Source organism: Rhipicephalus sanguineus, chromosome 1 (assembly GCF_013339695.2).
Source record: "Rhipicephalus sanguineus isolate Rsan-2018 chromosome 1, BIME_Rsan_1.4, whole genome shotgun sequence".
In the NCBI taxonomy this organism is placed as follows: domain Eukaryota; kingdom Metazoa; phylum Arthropoda; class Arachnida; order Ixodida; family Ixodidae; genus Rhipicephalus; species Rhipicephalus sanguineus.
Genome location: NC_051176.1, coordinates 268,800,823 through 268,815,146, shown reverse-complemented (window position 1 = coordinate 268,815,146; position 14,324 = coordinate 268,800,823). Strand labels below are relative to the sequence as shown.

Below are 14,324 nucleotides of genomic sequence, written 5' to 3'. Positions count from 1 at the left end.
CCTTGATGGTGAAACCTTACTTTAGACCAGAAAAAAACACACTTCAGTGCGCAAAAGTGTGACTAGCTCAAATATTGATTATTCTGTAGAGCAATCGAGGTAGCGAGTTGAAACATTACCCACATGGTATGCTTAGGTACCGCACATGATTCCCTTAAAGTATTTTTGCTACTATTATTCTGAATCCCTCAATCAGAATAGGCCGCAAAAAATTTGGAATAGCGGGCCAACGCACTCGGCAGTGCTGGGCAGTATCGAAGATACATGTATCTTAGATACTATCTTACTCTTTGGGTATCTTGTTTCTGTATCGCGATACGTCTCGAAAGGCGATATCTGTTTCTGTATTTCCGATACATTCGCTTATGTATCGTGTATCTTAAGATACAAGATACTTCTATCGCAACACAACCGTGCGAAACAATAATCGCTGGCTAAGCTCCGCTTCCCAAGCTGGCACTGGTGCCACTAAGTCATTTGAATAAGTCTAAGGGCAGTGACGTAATTTTATTTTTTCGCCAGAGTCCTCCAGTGAGGACAGAAGATGAGGAAGACAAGCGCGCGGACGTCTACGCCCAGCCGAGGTGCCTTTTGTTTTCTCGATTTTTTAACATCGAAGCTGCTTAGCAAAGCGTTCCTTGTCCGACAAACCAAAAAATATCATCCTCATAAATGGGTATGTGCCACAGAAACTGGGTAAATCCCACTACTCACCACTGGTCCGCTAAAAATGAAACAGGCAACAGTTAGCCCAACAAATGGCTGCGAAGCGACGGCGGCGTGTCGAAGACCCTAAGTACGTACAACGAGAGAATATTAGGGAACGGGCAATGCAACAACGGCTGCGAGAAGACTCCGAAGCGATGGAAGCCAACGACGGCGTGTCCGTAGATTTATGAGTGGTTCGAATGCTTGATTTCAGCTCGAGTTTCGGCCTCTGGAGTTTGGACATCCGTGTCGTGTCTGTGACTGTCTGTGGTTTAACTCGAATCTCTCTACGCTGACACTCAACCTAGAAACAACCTAGAAGCAACCAGATTAGTATTTCGAATCGTCCAGTTTCACTGTTTCAAGCCTTGCGCGGCTTAGTGCAAGCTTCGCCATTATTTTTTTTTTTAGTTGCGCCAATGCCGTGACACTTGCTCTTAGCCACTGTCCTGCGCCGCGTACTCCACTGCCTGCGGCGTCTATGCACAAATTCTGATGTTGCTATAGTGTCGTTATTGAATATTCTCTTGCGTCTTGCTTCGTAACGAAATGTGATGCGCGCAAGAATGGGGTTGCTTTGCATCTCGTGGATTCTACATATCAGCAATTCGAAGGATTCTCGTGGATAGTACTGATGCTAGAACCAATAGAGCAAGCATTTACCTAACAGAAAATATCTTGGGGTACCGTATTATTCACTTTTTTTTCTATATTTATTCAAATGATTTGTGAAATCATAATTTGATTATTAGCACAAGTGCTTTCTTAGCTGCCCTTTTGCATCCCATACATTACCTAGGTCCATGTACTGTTTTTCCGATCACTGTAGCATGTCTTTTGTAACGCGCTCCCAAAATAAAATATCTAATTTATTCATTTAACTGTCTGCTTTATTTCTACTACTGTTTACACATTTGCACGTTGTCAAGGCGATTTTGAAAACAACTATATAAATATGTGGGCGTGCCTTGAGCATGCAGGACAAAACATTCTGCTTACAGCTTAGGAAAATAACGCAATTGAGTTTGCGTTATAACAATGGAAATTATTAGGAGCCATATTAAAGACGTTAGGAACGGGATTCGAGAAATGTTGTTATACCGGATGCTCCGTTTTACTCATGACCGTCCCAACGAGCCGTTTCAGGCAATTTTCCATAGGCACTGAATTTTCTATTGTCTCAACAGGTAAGTTGACAATATTTCATGCTCAGTTGTCATAGATATTAAGGGCGCCGTCTGTATCGTGTTCCTGTACTCATTTAATGTAACGTGTTCCTGTACTCATTTAATTTATGATAAACTGCGAATAAACGGCGACATGTTCTATTGGGACGAGGAGAATAATACTGTAGTTCCCTTGAAATCTGCTTCCGTCAATCCTGATACAAAAAACCCGCAGCGAAGCTCTCGAAGCCTTCGCTCCCGCCGAAATTAACATCCCACTTGACCTTTTTGAACATAAATGCCCGCAGCATATTGAAAAAAAAAACAGACTCCCTTGAAGCCTTGCTTCTTACGTTTGAGCCAGATTTTGTAACACTTACGGAAACCTGGCTAACAGGCGATATTAAAGATGATGAGATAGCCCCTCCCAACTACGCTATCATCCGGAAAGACCGGACGACACGAGGCGGAGGTGTGGCCATTCTAGTCAAAAAAGATATTCCGTTTTTAGTGTTACCCGATGTTTCGGGTGCTGAGGCTATCGTTTGTAAGCTGAGCTATGATGTGTGCACTGTAGTCGTTGGATGCGCATATCGCAGTCCTTCGTCCGACTTTGACAATATACGCCGATTGCATGAGTACACAGAACAACATGCGTCAGCATCCAGATTAATAATCGCAGGTGATTTTAACGCGCCTGATGTCAACTGGCACACAATGCAGCATCATTCACCCTGTGCGGATGTGTTATTTGATTTTATGTTATCGTTCAACCTTTCACAAATAGTAACTGAACCTACACGTGTACAGGGATCCAGCTCTTCTATATTAGACTTAATATTTCTCAGCCATCACTTCATAAGCGAAGAAACTAATTTGTCTTCTAGATGGTATTTCCGATCACAAGATCACCTCTTGCACCATACCCCTTTATGACACTGTTACCCCTCAAGAAAGTCGCGTACCCTGACTACAGTAAAGCTGAGGACACTAATATACTTGATCACCTTGCTGATGAGTACGAATCGTTTGTGGAACTTTCCCGTAACAGCAGTACCGACATCGATGCCTTGTGGCTCGCACTAAAAGCGATCGTATCTCATTGTATAAATAAGTACGTGCCGATCAGAAAAAAGAAATCTAATAAGCGTAATCCATGGATTACGCGCGATGTTATACACGCCAAACGCAAAGTAAAGAGGATGAGAAAACTGCTGAAAACCAACCAATTAAAATACACACATCACGATCTCAGCATGGCTATTGAATGCATGAAATCAAAAATTAAGACAGCTAAGCAATTCTACTTCACTAATACACTCACTAACTTTTTGAAATCAGCCCCAACGAAGTTCTGGAACTACATCAACCCAAAAACTCGCAATGATGAAGGAACGATAGATGTAGACAACCGAAGGTCTGCCAACCTGCTTAATGACTACTTCAGCTCTGTCTACACGGAGAATGATGGCACACTACCCCAGGCACGTCCCTTTGAATTAAAGCCTCTAGACCAGCTATCAATAACCGAATCAGGCATACTTAACTTGCTGCTCAAACTAGACTGTAAGAAATCATCAGGACCTGACAACATATCAAATGCATTCCTTCGCAGATACGCTGCGTGGATGGCCAAGTACCTATTAATAGTCTTTGACAAATCATTGTCGTCAGGGACCCTCCCTAACGACTGGAAAACAGCTAAAGTAAGACCAATTCATAAATCGGGAAGTAAAACCGAACCCTCCAACTACAGACCCATCTCACTGACATGCACAGCCTGCAAACTGTTAGAACACATTATCCTAAAGCACATAACCAAACACCTTGAAAAGGAACAAATACTAACACCCTGTCAGCATGGATTTCGAAAAGGTGTCTCCACAGTCACGCAACTACTTGAACTTGTACACGATGTATCGCTAAGTGTCGACCTACAGAAGCAAATCGATCTTATCTTTTTAGACTTTTCAAAAGCTTTCGACCGTGTATCACATCACAAACTAATTCATAAACTCGAACTAACCTTGGGTAAAGGGCCCATTGTCGATTGGATAAAAGATTACCTTAGTGACCGCACCCAGTTTGTAGAAGTCAGCAGGCAACATTCCCATAAATCTAGCGTAAGATCCGGAGTTCCGCAAGAAAGCGTTCTGGCTCCAATTTTATTTCTTATATACATTAATGATCTGCCTTGTAATATTCCTGTCAGCGTCAGACTTTTCGCTGATGACTGCGTCTTATACCAAGTAATCGACTCTTATAGTGACCATCTTGCATTAAACAACTCTTTATCTTTAGTATTCAAATGGTGTAAAGAATGGCAAATGACATTGAACGTTAAAAAATCGGCTGTTCTATCAATAACGAGAAAGAAACACACATCTGATTTTAACTACACTATAGGTAGCGCCACACTCAGCGCAGTGAAAGAGTATAAATACCTTGGCCTAACACTAACCCATGACTTTAGATGGGAACGCCACGTAAACAACGTCACCTCGTCTGCACTAAAAAAATTGTTTTTTTTTTAAATAGACGTCTGAGACTAGCCCCCCCCCCCCCCCCCCCCATCACAAAGCTATTAGCATACCAGACCTTTGTCAGATCAACTTTGGAGTACGCTAACGTTGTTTGGTTTCCTTCCACTAAAGAACTCATTTACAAACTCGAAGCAGTCCAAAGGAAGGCACTAAGATGCATTTACAATAAACATAGGCCAAAAGATTCACCCACAGAATTACTAAAACGGGCCGGTATCCTCACCTTACAAAACCGAGCCAAGCTTGCGCGATTAAAAATGATGTATCAGCTTATTCACAAAGACATAAAGATTGACAGTTCCAAATACTTATCTTTAACTCAAACACGACAAACGCGGTACAAACACGCATTATCATTACATGAGCATGTCATTCATACGGACAGTCATATTCATTTTTTCCTTTAATGACACGTGAATGGAACAGGCTGGATCCTAGTGTAACAACCAGCGCGACGTTATCTTCCTTTTTAGCATTGCTTGAAAATCAGCTACATGCTGCCCAGTTATGAGCTACCTGTATCACCATTACTTCTGTATATTTTTTTTTTACATCAGTGTACTTTTTGTTCCAGTTTTCCCTTTGTATGCCTCTTTGATCACTTTTTTTTTACTGTTATAGTGTACCCATAATTCTGCTTATCCTACACACTGTCACTTCGTTTATTCTTCACCATTTTTATATCAGTGTATTTTTTGCTCCAGCTTTTCCTTTGTATGCCGCTTTGATCACTATTTTTTTTTTTTTGCTGTTATACTGTACCCATAATTTTGTTTATCCTAGACACTGTTACTTCGTTTATCCTTCACTATTTTTATATCAGTGTATTTTTTGCTCCAGTTTTCCCTTTGTATGCCTCTTTGATCACTTTTTTTTTTACTGTTATACTGTACCCATAATTTTGTTTATCCCACACACTGTTACTTCGTTTACTTTCACCATTTTTTCATCAGTGTATTTCTTTTACTGCAGTTTTTCTTTTTGTATGCCTCTTTGATCACCTTTTACTTTTTCTCATTAGGATGTACTATTATTATGTACTACTACGTCTTCTAGTCTGCCTTTGTTAACTGCCAATATTTTCCTTATGTGTAATTGAATTTGTACTATTTGTATTGTTGTATTGTAACAATTCAATATGCCCTTCCTGTAAAGATCCCTAATGGGATCGACAGTATGAATAAATAATAATAATAATAATAATAATAATAATAATAATAATAATAATAATAATAATAATAATAATAATTTAATGTGAATATTTGATACAGAACCACCTCTCTATTTTACTTATATTTGCTTTCCTGTTTTAGGCCTTCCTAAACTTTTTTGCTATCACTAATCGCCACGTAATCGGGGCTATAAATGGCAATAGCGCGAACAGCGGCGGTGCCATGCGACGCTTTGTGCAAGTATACAACATGTCTGAGATGTTCATGGGTTGCACGTGTTCTCTCGTTGAAGAAAAATTACTAAAAGATTGCACGTTAGTGAGTATATCAACAAAGAATCCTTTACGCCCAGCAGATAAGAAGAATATGAAAATTTTACATATACACCAGGAGTCTCAAACTCACCTCATAGCCAGCGGGCCGCAGTCACGAAATTTAGTTCCACAAGGGCCGGGATGGTGACGATGGTGGGAGTGGTGGTCGGAGATAGTTTGAACAGAACGTCACCAATTAAAAGATGCCATTTGAAATAAGCCTTTTCATACCTCATATATACGTCATTTCTGAAGGGGATTTCGAGTCAGGATTCGAGAAACATCTATACCGATCTACACAGTGAAATCTGGACGCGGTTTCTGAAATATAGAGTTTTTGTTCCACGGTTATGTTTCAGCACATATGATGACCACATGTCCACACGAAAGGAATCCTTGAGACCAGTCATGTCTGTATAGCTAATGTACATACCTATTAACGAAATAAAAACAGATGGGACGAAAACAGTCCTATGTGTGGACGGGGCCGCTAGCGAAAGGTCTCAAACACCTAGTATACACCATGCGTCGCCCCAAAAACAATGTCGCTATCAGCGTTGTTGCTGTTGTACACCTGTCCGGATATCCGGTATTGCACAGTCTTTCACTGAAAATAGTAAAAGTCCACACCGGTATTTGCGCCATCGTGCGAAGGCTTCTTATTGAAGTTATTAGGATTAGATGGGAACCCGCTAGTTGGTCGGCAAGCTGAGCAGCGACTCTCATCAATTGCAAAAATGACAATCAAGAACCGTTGTCAGCGAAGTGTACAAAACAGTTGTCCAGTTAAGAAGCTAAAACAAACCCCAATGAGTTGTTTCAGAAGGAAACTAATGTACTTTGAGCAAGAAGGGCAAAACTTTTGAGATACTAACAGACATTTCATTGAAATTCAACAAACTAGGTCACAATTTAGGAAATTTTCAAGCAAACATTTTCGTGCATATATAGGCGTTTACTGCTACATTACATGGATATATAATAACAAATTTGAGAATGTATCGAAGTATCTTAAGATACAATTGCCAAGTATCGTATCGGATACAATTATTGCGGCAGTATTTTGTATCTGTATCTCAAATACTTCTTGTCTGAGTATCTTGTATCGTATCGCGATACAATTTCAAAGTATCTTTGCCCAGCCCTGGCACTCGGGTTAAGATAACCTTCGGCGAGGCCCCAATGCGGATGACCGAGAGAGAGATGATGCCGAATTGAATGAGAACTTGGTGCATGCTGCTATAGGTGGTGGGCCAGAGTGATAGACTTGAAGGGATAAACAAATTTCAAGGAATCTCACCATACGTTCAAATTCGATGCGACCCGGCGAGTCAGATGCAGTTCACAATGTACAGAGTCGACCACACCAAAGGTGAGCACCTTATTAGTATTCAAGCCGATAAAACTAGAACTTTTATTCTCCTGCACGAGAGAAATATTCGTTATATGACGTCGAATCATTGTCGATAAAAGCAGTATATAATTTTCTTAATTGCTTATTAAACATCAGGTTATATGAGCCATTGAATACTAATTAGGTGTCCGCCTTAGATGTGGACGACCCCGTACAACAAGGATTGCGACAGTCCCAACTCTCATTCAGGGACTTGAAAACCCTGTGGCGCAGAAATGGGCGAATCGAGTCACCTGCAAGACATGGCGTCTTGAATCTCGGCGGCCATGGAATTTGCTGATACTTTTATGCGTTCTCCCAGTAATGGCGCTGGTAAGCACCCAAAGTGCAGCAGCTCATTTTGTTCAGTTCTGATAATAACATACATTAAAGACAACCCGAACTGCCACTTTGTAGATGATTTACGCCTCTTAAAGTGACAACACTTATACGGTGCACAGTGGCATTCAAGTGAAGACCCACCAGTCTTGACCCAGTATTTCCACTGAACGACAAGATTGGTAGAAACCGCCTCGAGATCGCTTTCGACGTTAACACAATTAACAATGAAGCAATGTATGTGATACATGTACTGCAGTCGGGACACGATGCCTCTGGACACATCTGCGCCATCCAATTGGCACGACGGCGAAGTCCGCAGTTTCGCTTTAATAATGGACTTACCTGTACTTTATTAGCTCGATACACGTAAGTGGTGCATCTGCACAGCTATACACCTTAATATGTTTCTTGTTGATGGTGATCAAACGAATACGTTTGATAACACATGTGGCAGCCGCCGGCTGAGCCCTCTCGAGAGCACGTCGAACGATGACTGCAGTGAACCAGAAGTGTCGTTTCTATGACGCCCTTTCTATAAGAAATATGTAATGCTTCAGTCATGCGAGAGCCGCCAAGTAAAGTTGTAACGGCCAGAAGAGAAAACACACAATACACACAGAGACACACCTGCGATGTCGTGAGTTTATTTCTCTTTTATAAAAAGCTTTCTAAGCGTCCAGTCTCACCTCGTTTGGATTATATAAATGCTCTAAGCGTCCTAGGACTGTCTGCAAGGTTCTGTTTCCCCGTGCCCGTCCTTTTCTTTTTTTTTTCCTTAACCTGGCAAAGAGTTTGGTCCGCGAAAAATCTACCACATCCCAGATGTTTTTCTTGCGCCCGAGTGTTCCAGAGCCGTGCCGGCGAACGAACGCCCTTTGCTCTCTCCTCGTCTTCCTTCGTCCACGCAGCAGTGTTGGCGGAGACACAACCGCGCACGCACGATCACTGGTGAGTTGAAGCAGCTCGAAAGCGACGATGCGGAGAAAACAGTGGCAATGTATCAATGACACGCGATAAACAAACAGCAGCCGCTAGTGACACAATGCGCGCGCAATGCACTCGAGAGGAACAGAGAACACTCTTAAATGGTAAACAAGCAGAATGATAGCTGGAATTGCGTTGTAAAACGTACGAAAAACAACATGACGATTACACGCAGGAAACATTGCTTCACACTCTTTGTATCCAACACGCGACTCTCAAAACATGGCACTTTTTGAAGTATGCAACGGGATGGGTGTGGTGAATAAAACCTCCCTTAAATCGCTCTTCCTCTCACACGTAAGGCGTTGTTTGCCTGTCCATTTTGAGCTTCCAACTCGCGACCCACGAATACTCTGCGCTGAGACAGCTCTAGGAAATAGCGGCGTAAGATCGGTTTAAGTAGGATTTGGGCAGAAGCAAACACAGCCTTTTTTTATTGTTTTTTGTCGGTTTTTCAGCAGCTTTTTTGGTTCCAATACAGCTGGACGAATTTACATATATATATCTTTCTCTCTGTACACACACAAAAAAGCATATTTTGTGACGGGACTAGAGCAGTATGATTATGCGCGGTGCACTGCGGTTAATAGTCTGCATGTCAGTCTTGTCGTATTTGGGTTATGAATGATGCACAGTTCTTTTTCTTCTCCTTTCAATGAATCGAAAGACTAGCACGAAAAACGTTTCCATTATAATGCCATTTGGTTTTGGTCATATAGAGCTGTAACCCGCGGACCGTTCGGTTCGCTGGCCCAGTCACGCTTAGAAGTGGTATGCTTCGTGCTTCTTCAAAGAGACAAGTCGTTCAATAGCACCTCCTCTGGCTTATATATCTCGATCGTGAACTCATTACCTATGAGGCGCGCTTATATGCGAAATTTATCCCGAAAATAATTTTCCTTGAGGCATTTTGCCTAATCCCGGTCGAAACATGCGATTCTTTAAAAAAAAAAAAAGAGAAAAGAAATACGCGAGGTACTAGCGAAATATTTTGCACTTTTCAGAAAACCAGGAAAATTGACGTCCTCCCAAGAACAGGTGTTACCGTTCTATATACAACGGTCAAATTTCCTGAACATTGATTTCATTACTTTCTTAGACATTTTGCACTTACGGGCAGTACCGATTCATCAAAGTATACAGAAGCAAGAAAAAAACAAACAGATTAACAATCGCGAAAGCAATAGTCTCTACATATACAAGCTCTGTTTCATGCACAACGTACGCGACATAAAAACTGCATTTCAACAACAAGACGACGTATTACTCAAGAAACTGGATATGAAGGTCACATAAAACTGGGAAAGGACGGTGCTGACAGGCGGAAAGGGGCGATATCAAAATATATGTGATACTCAAAAACACGAGAGAAAAATGACAAAAAAAAAACAACAACAACAAGAATTAATCAAAAAAGTAAGTTTCTCATATACACTGCATTTTGAACCGCTCGATATGCGACACAGTGCTCGATCGCATCTGCGGTGGGAAGCGGCTCACTTTACAGAGCCGCAAAAATCCGTAAGTGTTAAAAAAAAAAAGAAACCAAAGTAAGCTGTGAACATGATACACGCATGCGCACGTGAACACGTATAGAATAGAAAGAAGGCGATAATGAGACACAGAAAATGTACACAGTCGCGTGGCTTGGCTGCCGATCGTTCTGGAGTTGCGCTGCACTAGCTGCGTGTGCAGCGCGGTGCCGAACGAGAGGCGCTTCAGCTGGCACAAACGGCTTCGCAAGCCATCACACTTCGGCAGGCAGTGTTAGCGCCTTTGAACAAACGAAATGTAAAATGTTCACTGAAAACCACTGGAAGCTCCACACGGCGTCCGCATAGACTCGTACTTTTTTTGTTCTTTTTCATTTAGTTTGGTCTAAAATGACATCTTTCCGCTGAAAAAAAAAATCGTTTGTGGATGCACCATGATTTGCTCACAAGATTCATTTACTGGACAGCATAACGTAAGCAATAACAGAATAAGAAGAAGAAAAGAAAGACATTAAATTGTAGTAACCAGTCAGACAGCAACTGGAGCGAAATGTAACGGCGCTTTAGAAGGCAAGATTACTTCATACCGTAACAAACAACAGGGACTCATATGAAATGGGGGAATATAGAATGCATGTTTGTATGTGTTTGTATGTTTATGTGAGGAGGGAAAGGGGACTGGGAAGAGTGTAGCGAGGGGAACGAACACCAGTATGTAATGCATGCACACGCACATCCACAAGCGAGACGGTTCGAGTCAAAGTCTTTCAGAAACGCGAAGCAGCATTGTCCACACGCATCCGCGTCGTCGTCGGCGGTGGTGCCGGGGAATTGTGGGGGTTGGGCCGCCGACTCCTCGGAGGTGTCCGGCGCCGTCGAACGTTCGTCCACGCGCAGTCACTGAGCGCCGTGACGATGTCCTTTGTATTCCAAGTGGGCGGCAGGGTTCGGGAAAAAAGGGGCAGGGAAGGACACACTCCTAACGGGATCCCGCGCGAAGCTCCTGCATTCCCCGCGCACGCTACGCACTCTCTCCAGAACGAAAACAACCTCCCCGATCACCTCTGGCCGTCGCGAAGAGACCGCGCTCCCCGTTCCTTTTCTACAAGCATCCTGGCGGACCCGCTGAGGCCGCCGCGCTGTTGCCACCCGCCCGAGGAAAGATCGAAGGACAAGCGGCGCAACTCTTTGGTGTAGCCGTCAGATACGGCAAGGAAATCGCGTTCCGTTTTGGCAATACGACAGCACCGCTGCTTCAAAACCGTGCGTTTTTTGTTTTTTTCCGGGTAGGAATCAAGCAAGAGAGAACCCGCGCTCTTTAGTTGCTCTCGTTTTGGTGTAAGAAAGCCTGCACACTCAAGAGGAGATGAGAGGTGCGCACCGACAAGGGCAAGCGTTGCGGGCGCTCCGAGGTGGGACGTCGTGTGACGCGGTGGGGCGTGGGGCGCACGGTAGCTCCCAGTGACCGAAAAAAAAAAACAACAACAAAAAAACGATACGGACCAAGGTCGTCTGTGGCGTGGATCGAGAGCGCGCTTCGTTAGTGTTAGAACTAGCGTACTCGATGAGGAAATAAATAAAGGATGAGTGGGACTGCAGAAATAGAGAAATGCAAATGACCCCGACCTTTCCTTGTCCCTCTTGTCTTCACCAGAAAAATGGTATCCGCAGCAGCATGTTGCATTTGGTCTCTGTGCACAGGGTAGTTCAAATTAAAACTGAAGCGCTAAAATATCGAAAAATGTCTGTTTGAAGTGAACAGCTAGAAAGAGACGTTAACTAAGCGTTCGCGAAACGCTCGAACCACTGTGCACAACTGCTCGTCAGGGTTTCAACAGGCAGCTGCTGCTGCAAGGGAGGGCAAGCACATGTGAGGCCTTTTTATCTGAAAGATCGCCGTAACTTTTTTTATTTTTGTTTTTTTTTCTCTCGCTTAACTTTGTAATTGACTTGCATATTGAATCGGCAGCGTGCTGTAACGCGGACGTTTCGTGCACCGTACCTTGGCCGGGCTAACGACACGTATTCGCAACACGAGCCTAAGGGAGAGGTTGTCAAGAAGGAAGTCGCAGTAGCAACTCCAACTGTTCGCGCGCGCAGATAACTTTCTCTTTTTTTTTTTTTTTTTGCCATCCTCGAGTTCTCAGAGTGGCTCGATTACCGCGCGGTAAAAGTGATTCGGAGGACACGCTCGTGCCATGATGCTCAGAGATGACGAGAAAGACGGGGCTGACAAATGGGGGGCAGGGGAGGGGGGTGTTCCGACGAGGAGGCGCGCTCCGCGCGGCGGGCCCGGGTCGTGCTCGCTGCTGCTGCTGGCGCCGCTCTCTCACTGGTGGCGCTTCATGTGCAGGGCCAGGTGGTCCGAGCGCGAGAAGCACCGGTCGCAGTGGTTGCACTTGAACGGCTTGGAGCCCGTGTGCTTCCGGTAGTGCCGCGTCAGCTCGTCCGAGCGGGCAAAGCGCCACTCGCAGCCTTCCCACGAACACTTGTACGGCTTCTCGCCTGCAACGAAACAGAGCAGACACGGGCTTCAGAGAGCGTGCCACACGGGGGAGGCTTCGCCATACGGCGCAGCAGCTCATCTGTCGGAGTCATATCAGAGCGTGAACAGACGCACGGTTTGCGCCTCCAAGACTTCCCGGGAGAGCGCGAAAGACGGAAGCGACACGTGGTTGCGGCTTTGGGCGGAAATATTCACTGAGGTCAAGAGTATGGGCCAAATAGGCGCGCGTGCACGCAGGCGTCCGGGAAGCCAGCACAGGTAACGATGTACAGTAAGCGTCAAAAGTTTGGGGACCACGAGGCATAATAAGGCAGTGCTGAATATTCCCGCTGCCCCGGCAGGCAGCCTTGAATTTAGATTCGCCGCCTGTTCTAAAACTCGCTATAAGCAACGTGTACTGTGCCGTTCGACCGAATACAGTCACAAATTGCTTGGGAAACTCGATGTATCTTCAGACTTAGTGGTCTCTAAACTTTTGACGCCGACTATATGTCATCTTCCCCTTTGAAGGAAAGACGGCCAACCAATGGCAAAACGAACAACCCCTGCTTTCCCTCTCTATACGTGCCTACCGGTCTGTCACAACACGTGAATCCCACACAGACTTTCTTATTTATTTTCTTACAGGCACACAAGAGCACTCATCAGAGCTGACCGGTCACGTAAACAAAAACTACTGCTTCTATACTGCACCAAGGCGAGCAGCGCCGTAGTGCCGAAGAAATAATACGACGCAAGGAACACGGACACAGCGCTGCGTGCGTCTTGATTGCATATCGTATTAAGTATTCCTTCCCGCTGCTAGCCTAAATACCAACTCGTCCAGCGAGCCATCCTCTTGAAGCCTAATCGTCGAAAATCTTATTTTACATATATACTGCCATATTCCTCGTTTTCGAAATAAAACGCAAGCAATGGGTGTGCTTTACGGCAACTATACGCGTCTAGAGGGATCGCAGTGCCATTCTGTGTGGCCCATACGCCTGTTTTCCTCCGTAAATTTCTAGTGCGGTGTTCAAACTGCCGTGTTTGATGTTTTATTGTTTTTTTTTTTTCAAATCATGTGACAAAGCTTGGTCGGTCGCCCAATGCAACAATAGTCTATAGCGCAGCACTACAGCATATCTTACGAAGAATCCTTGGCACGCACGTATACTCATATTTTACACTAAACCTAGAAAAAAGATGATATGCCAGATCAGCTTTACATTGATTAAAGGAAAACGGCCATGTTGTCTTATCGGGTGTATCATAAAAGAGTGACGTACACTTCTCGTTTGCAGCTCAACAAATAAAGAAAAAGCAGACAAGTTCACTTCTATATTTAATCGCATTGGCAATTCGATCTCAGCAACAATCGATTGCCGCTTCAATTTCGGTTCGCTCTAGCATCACACAGCGCATTTCGCGGAGCTCCTTCTCCACTGTCATTGCCCAGAAAAGCTTCGCAATTTGCTCCGGAAGCTTAATGGGCTTCCTTTAATACCAAATAACGCAGCACGTTCACCGTAATTGGTATAGGAACAACCACGACCGTGAAGAAAGAAAGTAAGTCTCTGCAACATGCTGAAGTTGGGTGGTCTGTGGTGGACAACAAAGAAATATCGCAGAAAAAGAGGCAGCCGAGTAATGAACCAAGCGCCCGAAAGTAATGCATCGCGGATAGTTTAGAAGGCCATTGCGGACCTGCTTGAACAAACTGT

The 14,324-nt window shown here is 44.0% G+C and overlaps 1 protein-coding gene across 1 annotated transcript in view; it reads right to left on the bottom strand.

Annotated features, from left to right (window-relative positions):
- Window positions 1-8,266: 8,266 nt before the first annotated feature.
- LOC119378938 (Krueppel-like factor 6) overlaps window positions 8,267-14,324 on the bottom strand; it is a 366,644-nt gene continuing 360,586 nt past the window's right edge. Inside the window, exon 3 of the mRNA XM_037648034.2 lies at window positions 8,267-12,620. Coding sequence (XP_037503962.1) covers window positions 12,445-12,620 — 176 coding nt within the window. The 3' untranslated portion in view covers window positions 8,267-12,444. The remainder of the gene's footprint in view (window positions 12,621-14,324) is intronic.